The sequence below is a fragment of the Thalassophryne amazonica genome, chromosome 12 (assembly GCF_902500255.1).
Source record: "Thalassophryne amazonica chromosome 12, fThaAma1.1, whole genome shotgun sequence".
NCBI lineage: Eukaryota > Metazoa > Chordata > Actinopteri > Batrachoidiformes > Batrachoididae > Thalassophryne > Thalassophryne amazonica.
Window position 1 is genome coordinate 75,360,901 of NC_047114.1, and position 15,302 is coordinate 75,376,202.

The window sequence follows — 15,302 nt, forward strand, 5'->3', positions numbered from 1 at the left end:
GAAACAGGGCCCCCATTGCATAACCTTGGAGGTCTTTGTGGTCCATGCCCTGGGACACGTCAGAGTGGAGGTGCACTGTAGAGCTGGCAGCTTTTTCCTACAGCCACTTTTTCACCCAGCCCCTTCCAAACTGACAACCAGAGTTGGTAATCGCACAACATCATGGAGGAAGTGCGGTGTTGTCATCTTGGTAGCTTTCTGAAAACAGTTATTTTGCAACTAACAGTTGTCATTGTTACTTTCTTCGCCATCGTGCAACTAGCTTGCTAGATTTTACTAACATGCCCCCTTTTTTTGACAGTGCTGTTTAATAACTACTGAAATCACAAAGGCAACATAGTGACTTAGTGGTTAGCACTTTTGCTTCACAGCAAGAGGGTTGTGAGATTGGTTCCCACCTGGGGCCTCTCTGTGTGGAGTTTGCATGTTCTCCCTGTGCTTACGTGTGCTCCTGCCAGAAACTCCGGCTTCCACCCACATCCAAAGACAGGCGGGTTAGGTGAATTGGAATCCCTAAACTGATCGTAGGTGTGAGTGTGAATGAGTATGTCTATCTGTATGTGGTCCTGTAATGGGGTGGTGGCTCAAAACCGGCTCGCTCAAAGATGCACACCTACGGACGTTTTTTTTAAAAGTTTCCTGTTAAAGTTAATTAAACACTGTTCTTTTTATTTCAGCTTTGCCTGCCACCTTTAAACAGCAGCTGAAGAACCTGGATAAGACAGAAGGGGAGGCGGTGACACTTTATTGTGAGCTGTCAAAACCCACAACGAATATCCAGTGGAAGAAAGGCTATCAAACTCTGAGAGCTGGGGAGAAGTACAAGATGAAGCAAACTGAGACCTCGATTGAACTTCAAATTAAGAATTTGGAGGTTGAAGATAGTGGAGAGTATTCCTGTGTGTGTGGAGACCAAAAGACATCTGCAACTGTTAAAGTTAAGGGTATGGATTTTAAGACTGTTTTTTCATTTAAAAAATGTAGTAGACAGTTACACAGCTACTGACTCAAGTTATTTTTAAAACTAGCACATTGACAGCGGCCACTGTGTTATAGAAAATTGCACCTTGATTTAAGATAACATAGGATGTTGTAATGAAAGAGAAAGAATGCAGTATTAGGTTTGAGTCTACACCTGGTTTTGTAGATCGTTTTATATTGAAATATAGGCCCAACTATTTCCTGTGTGGGGAGCAAGGAAACATTCAAAGAGTCTTCAGCGACATTATGCAGAACCCCAACACCAAAAAAATTAAATGCTTCCAGTTTATGGCACAAATATACTGTGATGTGGTCATATCACTCTCTTTTATTTGGAGAAAAAGGGGCATTCCTGGAGAGAATGGTGAAATTTTGTGGTCCTTCTCTTGTTTCCCTCATCCAACATTTTCCCCATTACGCACAGCAGAGGGAAACACTTTTCCTACGTACATCCATCATTGCTTTCCTCTTATGAAGCGCTGCCCTTGTGTTTTCTGCTGCGCATCATTTATTTTTAGCACACACACACACACACGCACCATGAGTACCAGTTATGTGCATGCCTGCTAATTAAATAAATTAGATATTATATTTTATTATATATTATATACATATGTATATATTTTTATATATTTACTTTACAGCAGAAGTTGCATTTCTGGTTATTCTTTTGTTTTGAAGTCAAGCTATTTGCTTCATTTTGAGTTTGTGAACAAGCTCAAACTTTGTGATACAGCGTTACCGGCGACCTTCACGGAGAAGCTGAAGAGCCAAGATGTCGAGGAGGGAGACAGTGTTACTCTGCACTGTGAGCTCTCTAAACCTGGAGTCCCAGTGGAGTGGAAGATGGGGACTCGCGTAATAAAGTCTGGAGAAAAATACCAGATGAAGCAGAAGGCTGCTGTGAACGAACTGGTGATTAACAAAGTTGTACCAGAAGACAGCGGAGTCTACAGCTGTGTATGTGGTGACCAGACGACCACTGCTAGCATCAACGTTAAAGGTAAGAGGGTTTGTACGAGTTTGTGATATAATCATTTAAGTAATTTTTAAAAACAAATCACTAATTCTCTAATTTCAGCTTCTTGAATACTAATACTTTCTGGTTTATTTTACTCATTTCTTTACACCTGGTATCTCTGAGTTGTGGACAAAAAGTATTTGATGGCATCTTCTTCAGCCCTGTGAAACATCTGTTCAACATTTTTGTGATTTTCTGACATTTTAAGGACAGAAAAACTAATGAGAAAATAATTGATTAATCATTTCTGAAAATAATTGTTAGTATATGCAATTCTGTTGTTCACACCTTTTACTCTGAGTATTTCTTTTGAAGGAAGCAAATTTGTACATGACTTATTTATTTTTGACGAAAGCTCTTTTTTAAAGTTTAAACATGATATGGGTTTTCATCACTATTCTTTGTTGTGTTTTAGTATGTGTATGTATGCATGTGAAAGAAAGAAAGAATGAATGAAAGAAAAAACTTTACATTACACGCTTTTTCTAAGGGCCCCTTAACACATAACATGAAAGACACAGAAATCCAGGAACTAAACACGAAATGGGGAACCACAAACCATCGTGCACGTGCTCGAACACAGTGCGAGCAGCTGGAACGTGTTGCACCACATTGCGCCGCTGATGTGGAGAATAAAATATAATAAAAACCAACTGTATAATTAGTGAATATCACTGGGTTGATATAAATAATAAATAAAAGGGGATGCAATACAGAACCCTGCGGTTAAATAACCCTGGTTAATTAAAAAATAAATGCCACTCACAGGATTTGAACCTGCAATTTACAAAAGCTCTGATTTCCAGACAGAAACTTTACCACTGCAATACAGTCACTGTCTTGTAACAAGAGGATAAAATGGCTAAAATCCACAAGGAGATAAATGTATTTTCTAAAAAAAAAAAAAAAAAAAAGCGAAAAAGCGCCATAATAACTGACGAAACAACATTTTTTACAATGTATTTTTGGTGATTCGTGACACGTGTGTTCTGCCGGACATGTGTAGCATTCAGATTGCCTGCTGCGTGATCTGACGGTTTATTTTACATGAAGCAGCCTGCTGATGTGCGCTGTGTGCGGCCGCTGGAGCCCAGCTGTGTGCACCCAGAAGTGGCTGTCTGGCCCCCATGTGATCATGTCTGTAAATACATATCATCAGCATGTCATGCAAGTGTGCTCTCCCCTCGCATGCCACATGTGTGTGTGTGTGTGTGTGTGTGGGGGGGGGGGTGATGTTCGTGTGTGTCACCTGGAAATTGGCTGCACCTGCCGCGAGAGGGATCAAATGGGCTCTCACAGGGCACTCTCTGTCTTTTTGTAGCGACGAGTGTACGAGGCATTGGAGGCAGCTCAAATTTTGCACAAATGGCATGCAGTTCCTCCTTCGTGCGCTAGTCGGCGTCAATTGTGTTATGTGTGAAGGGGCCCTAAAGTTTGTTCTTTTCAATGAAATAAATGTAGCTACAGTTTAAAATAAATTCCCCCAAACAACCTCCAAGGCCTTCATGCCTTTGGCTAAAAATGTCATCACATTGGATCAGTGGTTAGTACTTTTGCCTCACAGCAAGGAGGCCTGGGGTTTGATTCCAACCATGTCCAGTTCCTCTCTTTGTGCAGCTTGCATGTTCTCCCCGTGTGTGTGAGGGTTATCTTACAGTATCAAAAACAGGCACATTCAGGTTGGTTCCTTTCCCTGCTCTTGACCAAGGCCATGTCTGTGCATTTGGAAATGGTCCTCTGGTGTCGGCCTGTGGCTGCCCGCTGCTCCTAGTGGTTGGATTGTGTCTAACTGTAATTAGGGTTTATAAAATGCAGAGGACATGTTTCATTGTGTATATGATGACAATAAAAGCCCTTTGTTTTGCACTTGCTCTCATTTTAACAGTCTTTGATTTCTAGTGCTGTTTTCATTTGCAGTAGTGATGACCGTTTATAACATTTTATGATACATATATTTTAAACTGCTGAGCTGCAACATTTGATTTATCGTTATGAAACTGAAAATTGGTCTTGAGGTTATCAGACTTTGCTTACTGTTAAAATGCAACACATATCTACCATATATTAGTTACCAGTTGTGTTTTGTGGTTCATGATCATGCTACAGTGGTCGATATTGTATGTCGTTGCAGTTTGTACATATGTTGCAAGATTCTGAATTTGAAATGTATGTTCTTAGCCATGAAGCCATCTGTTACTCCCCTGCCTGCCAAAATGGAATTGAAGTGGCAGGAGACCAAAGAAACAAAGGAAGGTATGGCGGGTCAGTGTTATTTTTGACTTTCAGCTTCTCATGTTTTATCCTTGATAATGGCTTTTGCATTTCCATGTCCAGTCTGCTTTTTAATTGGACTTACGCTTTGTGGCATATAGATTTTGTGATATATGTTTTCTTGGAGCCAACCCTTTCTGGTTGACATTTTTGTGCTTTCTTGTGTTGCAATTTTCTGTGCCTGTGCACTGTCAAATAGTACAACTATCTGTTAACAGCTCTGGCTCTTGCAGTCTTGGATTGCAATATTTCTGTGTTTTCTTCCGTATTGTTGTCCAGTCTATTTACAGCATCCTATGTTTTGGAATTCTACTTCTTTGTTGAGTACATGTGCACCATTTCCTTAAATGTGGCATTGTTTAGAGGACTGTACCTTCTTATGTTAGTAATTTAACAGGGGTAATGAACCTTGCATTTATGCAGACATCATATAACACTTAGTTGACCCTCTCAAATAGATTTAGCAGTGCCACTGTTTGTCATCTGCTGCATTTCCCCTTATGAAATTTGTATTTCAGCAACGAAGCCTGATGTTCCAACCACCATAGCTACCAAAGACCAGCAGAGAAGACAGGAAATATTAGAGGCAGTAGAAGGTATTTCCTTAATGGTGACCAAGAATTGCTTGTTTGTGTTCTTGCGTTACATGTGCATCAGTTCACATACTAGAAACCAAAATCAATACAAACAAAAAAGATTACATTTTTTTCTTTTTTTCAATATAATTCAAAAGCATTGTTGTCTAAATATCTGTGGAATTCGATGTTCTAATTATTTTGTGGCACAGGTGTTGACTTGATGGAATACGTCTTTTTCCCATAAAGTCATGGACTTTATGTTGCATTTGTCATTATATTTGCATTTCAGTAAAGAAGCCTGATGTTCCAGCCACCAAAGCTGCTAAAGATGATCGCAGAAGGCAGGAAGTATTAGAGCCAGTAGAAGGTATTCCTGAAATGATGCTCAAGATTTGCTTGTTTGCGTTCAGGTGTTAGCAGTACATCAATTTCCAAACTAGCAACCAAAGAAATAGGCAACTCTAAAGCATTGCTGTGAAAATATCTGTGGACTTCTGTGTTATTTTGTTTTCATTGTACAGTTGTTAGTGCAATGGAATTCTGAGAGCTTTTGTTGCCATATGTGTTCTTTTTATTGACTGGGTCAGTTAGCAAATCGGTGAGATGTAAATAATGTTAACGTAATTCTTCATTTGTACTTTAATATAACACACATAGACATATGGTTACCTGCTGTTACACGTGTTCATTTTCATAGCTGTGATACTGCCAGCTACTGAACAGATTCCTAGACAGCAGTCCCCGATACATGAGACTGAGATCCCAACACTCAAAGTGGGATTTGAAGGTAATCAGACACCAGAAGGATGACTGTTTGCTTGGCTTCTGCTTGACTCTGAGGAAGATGCCATTCAACTTGGCTTTTTCTACTTTTTGTCACCTGATGAGTGGATATAGCTACAAATTTAAGGCTTTTAGCTGCTTACCATTGGAGGCTGCCATTTTGAAGTGTGTTCTAAGTACAAAGAAATGTAACAACAGTGAGCTACTCGGTTGTGAGTGATGCATTTAACAATTCAGCATCCCACCATGCTGCACCATATGATATTGCAACATAATTTTATAAGTAACTGAACAAGCAAATCTATTGTTTGAAGGTTGAAGTCACATGGCCTAATGGATTAAGCGTAGGGAGCTCATGCTCATGCAAAACTATTTGGCTGTTTTTGTTTTTGTTTACCTAAGGCTCTGTGTCCATATCAGTTTTTTTTTCCTGGTGGAAAAGCAGTGAGTGAGCACCCTCAAACAGTTTCTTCCCAGTGGTTTCACCAAGGGAGAAAAAGGGTTCCTTGTGGCAGGTTTCTATGACAATTAGCAGCTAATGAGGACAAGCTTATTGATGTGCCTGAAAAAGCATTGCAGTGATGTCATGGCACTGCTCTGAAAAGTTGAGAGGATTTTCAACTTAAAGCGCTCTGAGGTAGCGCTAAAAACCTCTGTGCACTTTGAACAAAGATGCTAGGTGTATGCGCTCCATTCTTATTTAGAACAGTTGAAATAAAGATGCTAACACCCAGAAAAAAATATGCTGTATGGGCACGAGGCCTGACTTGCTTTGACTTGGCTGTCTCCATCATTAATTTGGCAAATATCTTCAGTTGCTCATTATTTGTGTGACAGTTTAGTTTTACTTGTAGCTCCATTGAGTTCTTTCTTTTCTAACACATATAATCTACCCAGGCTGGGTGATATAGTAATGGGAACAGAGAAAAATCCTCTATATGAGGCGTTCATCAGTATCTCAGAGCTGCAGCTACTTCATGCTAAAATCATGTGGTTGTCTCTCTAAAGGGGCTTATTACCTGTTTCTTGGATGCTGTAAGTTGTAGTGACCCGTGCTGTTGTTATGAGTGCTTCATGTAGAACACTTCTTACAATAGCAAAGGCAGCAAACCTGCCAAAAGAAAGCTGATGTGGAAGCAAAGTAAAAAGGTGTTTGTGGTGTGGTGATAATTTTATAATTTAAAGCAAGCCAGAGAGGAAACAGTGGAGAGGTGATGCTCAGTTGGCTTGTAACCTGAAAGCCCTTGGTTCAAATTCCCTTTTGAACAGAGAATCTTCCAGTGTGCACTTGAGTCCCTTCCATAGCAGCACCCTGGCATCCTATAACTATCCATGCACAAGTGCAACATGTATTTTGCAGTAAGTCTCCAGAACCAGGGTTTAATCTTGGGTGTTGTGGTTAGGGTTAGAATAACAAACAACAGCAAAAGCAGAATTTCAATTTCAATTTATTTTCATTTATATAGCGCCAAATCACAACAAAGTTGCCTCAAGGCACTTCACACAAGTAAGGTCTAACCTTACAACCTCCAGAGCAAGCACACAGGCAACAGTGGTAAAGAAAAACTCCTCATGATTTGAGGAAGAAACCTCAGGCAGACCAGACTCAAAGGGGTGACCCTCTGGTTGGGACAGAATCCCCTCCCCACCGCCCCTTATTTTGTGTTACATGGTCTACCATCCTTTTTAGGTGGGGGGGGGGGGGGGGGGGCTGCTTGATCACCGCCTCCTGACTGATAACTTTGAGGATTAGCGGTACAAATTATTGTGTGTTACATTTCATACCTTTAACTATGAGCACTTCATGAGTGCAAGTTGGTGTGTATGAATGGGTGAATGTGAGGAATGATTATAAACTGATTTGAGCGTCTGCATCAGATGGAAAAATTGCTGTATAAATGCAGTCCATGTAGCGAACAGCTCAAGAAAATCTTACCATTTGCAAGACCTTTGGTCCATGTTGTTATACTGGATAAAGGAATGATTTGAGTAGAGTGGATGCACTGGACTAGTTGGAATGGTTGGGCATTACTACCTGTGCAGTTGCCATCCAGGACCCAAGGCAGTGTGGCGGAGGCAGTGATACGCAGCACCGGAGCATGCTTGCTAAGCAGACCTGAGCTGGCTTCATTGACTCTAGTTGGCTGTTGTTCAGGTCAAAGTGCTGTTATCTGCAGGTTTGTGAGTATCACACTCTGTTTTATCACAGCTGAGAAGACTGTTCCAGGAATAGTCTCCAAACAAGACACAGAAAGGCAGTGGACCAAAGAGCCAACGGAAGGTATGCAAGGATTTTCATTGCTTATTGCTACCTGCTTACTTTTTGTTGGTTTTCCTGCTACATCCCATGCGTTCTTTTGTTTTGCTACATGCAATAGTCCTTAATGTATAGATTTTACTTTTTCTTCTTGTTTGTTTTTTTTTTTTTGTGGTGACTTAAATTATGATTTTGATAGTAGCGTTTCCCTTCTGTTTTTGGAGGTTGGGTTAATGGAATAAATGTATAGAAAATGGAAACATGCTTATGTTGACTTCCACTTTTATGAGCATTGTCTTTAGTGGCCTTTGTGTTGCGTTGTCTCACACACTTTTAGGGTAGACTTGTGTGTTGTGGCTCTTTTGCCTTAATTAATGCATTACAATTTTTTATTTAGTCATTTGAGAGGTGTTTTTTTTTGATAGAAGAAATAGTTGATTATTAAAAATAAATGGAAACACACTTGTAACTGGTAGCATAATGACAAGATTTTAGAATATCTGTTTGTTAAGTTTACATGTGCATTACTAGCTTGAAAGCCTTTGACAGTTGACAACTTAAACAATACGAGTATTTAAGCAGCTTCCTAACAGTAAATCTCATAATGATATCACTTACCAGCCCCTCTGAAATAGTTTTGGCAGTGCCACTGTTTGTCATGATTGGACTTCATGTCCATGTATTTGCATTTTAGTCCGGAAGCCTGACACACCAGCCACAATCACTAAAGACAAGAGGCAGGAAGTATTTGAACGAGTTGAAGGTAATTCTCAAAAGATCCACAGCTTTGCTGGTTTGTGTGTTATTGTTATTCATGCATGTTTCTGGTCAGGTCTGTGAGTATTTGAACAGTGACACAATTTTAACAAGAGCAAACAGAGATTTCTGACGTCCACCAATCCGAATCCTGATCATCTCCAAAATTCATTGGAGTCTTCTGTGCCCTAATATCTGTCTGTGGTGAGAATTTGGTGAGAATCCGTGAAGTAATTTTGAAGTAATCCTTCAAAGCCTACATAAAGTAAAATCTTGATACAGAATCCGGATCCGGATCACCTCCAAAATTCATTGGAGTCTTCCATGCCCTAATATCTATCTGTGGTGAGAATCCGTGAAGTAGTTTTGAAGTAATCCTTCAAAGCCTACATAAAGTGAAATCTTGATACAGAATCCGGATCCGGATCACCTCCAAAATTCAGTGGAGTTTTCCATGGCCTAAGATCTATCTGTGGTGAGAATCCATGAAGTAGTTTTGAAGTAATCCTTCAAAGCCTACATAAAGTGAAATCTTGATACAGAATCCGGATACGGATCACCTCCAAAATTCAGTGGAGTTTTCCATGGCCTAAGATCTATCTGTGATGCAAATTTGGTGAGAATCCATGAAGTAGTTTTGAAGTAATCCTTCAAAGCCGATATAAACAGAAATCTCAATCCAGAATCCAGTTGGAGTTTTCCAAGCCCTAATATGTACCTGTGGTAAAACTGTGGTGAGACTCTGTGAAGTAACTTTGATGTAATCCTTCAAATCCTATATAAAGTGAATCTTGATCCAGAATCCGGATCCGGCTCCAGATCACCTCCAAAATGTAATGGATTCTGCCATGGCCTAATATGTATGTGTGGTGAAAATTTCGTCAAAATCTGTGCAGTAGTTTTCACGTAATCCTGCTAACAGACAGACAGACAGACGAATGAATAAACCCCGATGATTTTGCTTCTGGACACCACCACAGTGGAGGTGAAATGAAACAATATATGCTTGTAGTTTAGATTTTCAGCTTTAATTCAAGGGAGTTAATGAAAATATTGCATTAAGCATTTAGGAGATGCAACCATATATATATATATATATATATATATATATATATATATATATATATATATATATATATATATATATATATATATATATATATATATATATATATATATATATATATACACAGTCCCTCCATTTTCAGAAGCCATAAATAACTGGACAAACTAACAGAATTCTGAATATAAGGACTAAATAATTATTTTATGTTTTTACTTAGACAAGTTCAAGTACATGACCGCTGGACTTCATTTGTAAATAGAAACACTGAGGCGTTATATGGTAAGTATGTCTAGTGTAGGCCGTTCTCAAAAATTGAGTGATCATGCAAGAAGGAGATGAGTGAGGGAGGATCTGTCACTGTCCAAATACATATGGACTTGACTGTAAAAAATGGAAAACATCACAAAGATATAGGAGACTGTTCAGCATCCATGCTTTTGCTTCACTGATGAAAGGTAGCTACTTGTTAGCTCCTCATTGTGACTGATTTGTATATTTTAATTTCTCCAGATTCATGCTTTGGTATAATACTGTATGTATTTATTTATATATTTCTAATATCTGTGGGCCTCTGTGGACTGTTAGTTGTTTTGTTGAAATGAGCGATATTAACAGGCACAAAGTTACTAGACTGCTGAATTGTTTGCTTAGTTCAAGCTCGGTATTAAATGAAATCTGTTTGTGTTTGAAGCTGTGACACTGACAACCGCTGAACAGACTCCTAAAGAGCAGTCTGTAAGATGTGAGATGGAGGTCAAAGTGGGATTTGAAGGTAATGAGACTCCAGCGGGATTGTGTATACATAACTGTTGGGAGATAATATCTGATGAGGATGAGGATGTTTTTTTAATTGAGGTGGCAGCTTTGAAAGTTTGAACCAGTTGTTAAACATTTGATTAGGAGAGCACATACTGTATCTCAATGAAGATTGCTTGGATCCTGTAATCAGGGGAGATCATTCAAAGGCAGGATTTGCCCCTTGACCCACATCTACATTAAAATCTAATGGGTTCCTCCTTGCCCGAAGGTCCACCAAATTTTGTTGAATTTTGTTGACGTCCTCTTGAGACATCCTGCTGACAAACAGGCTGTGAGACAAGCGAGTGTAAAAACGTACCCTCATTAATTGAGGTAATATTGTTTTGAAAGTCTCAAAAATTTCTATCTTGTTAGTTTGCAATCTGCTGTCAGAATTGTGAACCGCAATAATTACAAATGAACCCAAACGTAGCAATGAGTCTGATGCTTTCAAGCTGAGTTTTAAGCCTTGAATCAAACTCTGTGGATGTGTTTGTAATGGCTCAGTCTTGGGTGCTGAACTTTCCGTCTTATTATTTGTTGTGCTTTGTCAGTCTTTGTCCTTTTTGTGGCAAATATGTTGTTTCAGTGTGGTAAAAAGAATTATTCCTGTTAAAGCTGAAAATAGATCTGTTTTACAGTTTGACACTTTGCTTTATCCCAGTTGAGAAGACAGCTTCAAGAATAGCTTCCAAACAAGATGTAGGCAGTCAGTGGACCAAAGAGTCAATAGAAGGTATGCCAAGTTTTATTTTACAATAACCCCGTGCTTCCTCATTGTTACATACGTAGGTTTTCCTGCTTCAACCCACTCAGTCATTTGTGTTGCCAGATACAAGTGTGGGTGATGTGCTGATGTTTAGTCTGCGGCATGCATCGGTTTGTGATCTTGGCTGGAGCTTGTTTTGCTGTTAAAAATGGGCAACTGTATGAATTTTTTTTTTTTTAAATGCAAAAAGTACGTTCTTGGCTTCCATCTTTGTGAGCTTTGCCCGTGTTGCTAATGCCGTTTGTGTTGACATGTTGTCTCATTTCATCATTAATGAAAACTGTTGGAAACTTGACTACACACAACATGATAAAGTATATCTTTGGAGAAAATCTCTGCGATTTGTCTATCATGTTGTACTCCATTGTCCAGACTGGACATGTTCAATCGTAGTTGGACAATCATACATGGGGTCATTTATCTTGCAGTTATTTGGGGTAGTGCAATACTATTTTCAGTAATGTGATTATACAGATCATGTGACTCTTGGCAAATCCTAGAAAATAAAACTGGTGACAGAAAAGACAAATGTGGCAGCTTCCCTGCTTGCATCACCATACAATGAAGACAAATTTTAATCATGGCGCTGTCTACAAAGTAAAGATTGAAAAATGACAGCTTCCACATGAGTGTGTCGCGTAACATAAATTGCATACTCTCACGCACGCCACTAGCTTAGCTTATAGCAACCTAAAAGTGGATGCTCTCATTTTGGCCGAACACCTATGCAGTTTTTGTATATTCTGTGTTACTACGCGCCCGCAGGCGTTGTGCTTGATGAATTCCTGCCCAAAAAGTAGTTCCCAAACCTACGATGGCATGGCGTTGTCTACAAAGTAAAGCTAGAAAAATGACAACTTCCACATTTTATTGTGTGTACCATAACATAAATTTCATACTCTCACGTGCGTCACTAGCTTAGCTTATGGCAAGCTAAAAGTGGGCACTCTCGCTTTGGCTGAACAACTATATAGTTTTTGTATATGTTGTGTTAGTACGTGACCACGGCCGACGTGCTTGATGAATTCCTGCACAAAAAGTAGTTCCCAGACCTGCGATAACATGGCGTTGTCTACAAAGTAAAGCTAGAAAAATGACAACTTTCACATTTTATTGTGTGTAGCATAACGTAAATTGCATACTGTCACGCGCGCCACTAGCTTAGCTTATGGCAAGCTAAAAGTGGATGCTCTCGTTTTGGCCGAACAACTATATAGTTTTTGTATATGTTGTGTTAATACATGCCCGTGGCCGATGTGCTTGATGAATTCCTGCACAAAAAGTAGTTCCCAGACCTGCAATAACATGGCGTTGTCTACAAAGTAAAGCTAGAAAAATGACAACTTTCACATTTTATTGTGTGTAGCATAACATAAATTGCATACTCTCACGCGCGCCACTAGCTTAGCTTATGGCAAGCTAAAAGTGGATGCTCTCATTTTGGCCGAACAACTATATAGTTTTTGTATATGTTGTGTTAATACATGCCCGTGGCCGACATGCTTGATGAATTCCTGCACAAAAAGTAGTCGCAGACCTGCGATGACAGGGCGTTTTCATGGGTAACAAAAACATCAGGAGTATATTTGGCACAAGATCATGTGTATCTCGTGTGTTTTTATGCCTAAATGATCGTAAGTCAATACTCACACTCATCCAGCAGCATCTTCTCATGTCAGCAACATTCAGTGCCATTTTGCAAACAACCGGAAACTGGGTCAGGCGAAAATAGTTCGGCGAGCTCAATCTGTGGGTAAGCTATCCCGCAATGCCAAAATAGCAGAGATGTCGCTCCAACAAGAGCAGAATGCTGAGCAGTGCGCATAAATTGCTTCTGGTCTAGTAGTTTTTGTTTGTTTCTTTGTTCTTTGTTTCTTTATTTTACGCAAGTTGCTTCTAGTTGCATGAGGGATACGAAGTTCGATCACTGAAAAGCGGACTAGTGTGGACTAATAGGTAGCAGAATGCTGAGCAATGCGCATAAATTGCTTCTGGTCTAGTAGTTTTTGTTTGTTTCTTTGTTCTTTGTTTCTTTATTTTACGCAAGTTACTTCTAGTTGCATGAGGGATACGAAGTTCGATCACTGAAAAGCGGACTAGTGTGGACTAATAGGTCCTACATCATACTAAAGGGCAACTTCTTCCCAACTACTTGCAACATTGGAATCTTTAGTTGTGGCTTGTGGTAGTGCTCCCCCCCCATTAGTATACTTTAGGTTTTTTCTTCTTTTCATTTTTTGCATAGAAAGGTATAGTTTCTTGGGTCTTGTACATCATCATCATCAGCCTTTTTTGTAATTAACTACATTCTTGAAGAAACATATTTATGTTGTATTTTTATCTTCATATCTGTGACATTGACAACTACTGCACAGACGCTTAAACAGCAGTTTGTAAAACATAGACAAAACTCAAAGTGGAAGGCAATGAGACACCACTTTATATACACTGTGGCATTTCTCAGATACTGAAGCATTTGCCAAAGCTTTTGTTGCAATGACAATTCTGAAACTATAAACCAGTTTTGAAATAGTTGACACTATATTTATTTTGAAATGGTATGAAAATGATCTTAATGTTATTGCACAGCCTACTGTCAGTGTCTTGTACTGCAGCTATTATAAATAAGTTGAAGTGAAAGTTAACAATATGACTGATATTTTGACACAGTGTTGTAAACAATCGATCGCCCATGTTCTTAATCCCATGCCAACCGATATTCCTGGTACAGGAGATATACATAGTAAGGCATTCTCTCGGTGTTTGTCAAAAACTGTAAAATTTGGACAACTTCCTGGGAACAATGTTGTCATTCTTTAAATATTTTCACAGGCCACAAAGTTTTCCAGTCATCAAAGTTATTCCATTCAGATATTCCAAAGATATTCCATTCATCCATCACAGGCAAATTAACTAGGTGGCAAAAACATCAAATAGAAATTGGGGTCATATCTCAGCTCAACACAATCTCATGGCAGTTTGTGATGGCAACACGAAACCTGATTTAGTCTATTAGTTCATGATACCATCACGACAAAAGAAGTGAGACTGGGGAGTCGTTAGGGTTATGGTTAGGATTGGAGTTAGACTGCCAAATTGGTCAGCGACGGGTAACAGTGTCACGAAAATCTACTACATTTTGTATGGTATCACAAAAAAAAAAAACCCCAAAAAAACACGAGACTGGCCTGCTCAGCTGCTACACTTTGATGTATCAAGACCAGACTTGGTACATGAAATGGCGACACCATTGTGACTAAGCAAATAGGTCAATAAAGAGTATCATTATCCTCTAGGGGATGCTGCACCTGGCAGCAGATGCTTGGCTGAAAGTTGCATTGTTGTACCATGAAAGTGCTGCCAATTACAAAGTAGCATGATAGCATTGTTTCATTGGCATTTGGAGTATACAGTGAATTTTTAACTCTTGGTACAGCTGCCCTTTGACACTCCATATGTTTAGAAACTGATATAAAAAAAAGTCACCCAAACTAAGCAATTGTCAAACTTGAGTGGAATATGCTCCAGCCCCCCGTGACCCTTAATGCAGTAAGCGGATATAGGAAATGGATGGATGGATGGATGGATGGATGGATGAACTACTCAGAAGCCAAATTATAGACTAAGGTTGCAAAAAATGAATTTATCCTTTAACAGTAGTCTTGTGAGGTTAACTTTATGTTTTATCTCAGCTGAGAAGACCACTGCAGAAATAGCTTCCAAGCAAGGTACAGAAAGGCAGTGGACAAAGGAACCAGAAGAAGGTACGCACGCATGTTTTGTTGTTTGTTGACTTCCTGCTTCCTCATTGTTACAATAAGATTTCCTGTTGCATCTCAGTTGTGCCTTATGTTGCCAGATACTGCAGAGTTGTCCTTGCTGCATTGATGTTTGCTGTTTTGTGATGTATCTGGTTTATGCTTTTGGGTGTAGCTTGTTTGTTCTGCTGTTAGAGGTGGACAATGGACAAACTGTTTTCTTGACTTCCATTTTTTTGACCTCTGTCCAACATCATACTGGCT

At 39.3% G+C, this 15,302-nt stretch overlaps 1 protein-coding gene across 1 annotated transcript in view; it reads left to right on the forward strand.

Annotated features, from left to right (window-relative positions):
* LOC117521280 (obscurin-like) overlaps window positions 1-15,302 on the forward strand; it is a 140,769-nt gene that overhangs the window by 58,201 nt on the left and 67,266 nt on the right. Inside the window, exons 37-47 of the mRNA XM_034182604.1 lie at window positions 678-944; window positions 1,718-1,984; window positions 4,181-4,264; window positions 4,792-4,869; window positions 5,141-5,218; window positions 5,549-5,638; window positions 7,844-7,915; window positions 8,586-8,654; window positions 10,405-10,485; window positions 11,176-11,247; window positions 14,973-15,044. Coding sequence (XP_034038495.1) covers window positions 678-944; window positions 1,718-1,984; window positions 4,181-4,264; window positions 4,792-4,869; window positions 5,141-5,218; window positions 5,549-5,638; window positions 7,844-7,915; window positions 8,586-8,654; window positions 10,405-10,485; window positions 11,176-11,247; window positions 14,973-15,044 — 1,230 coding nt within the window. The remainder of the gene's footprint in view (window positions 1-677; window positions 945-1,717; window positions 1,985-4,180; window positions 4,265-4,791; window positions 4,870-5,140; window positions 5,219-5,548; window positions 5,639-7,843; window positions 7,916-8,585; window positions 8,655-10,404; window positions 10,486-11,175; window positions 11,248-14,972; window positions 15,045-15,302) is intronic.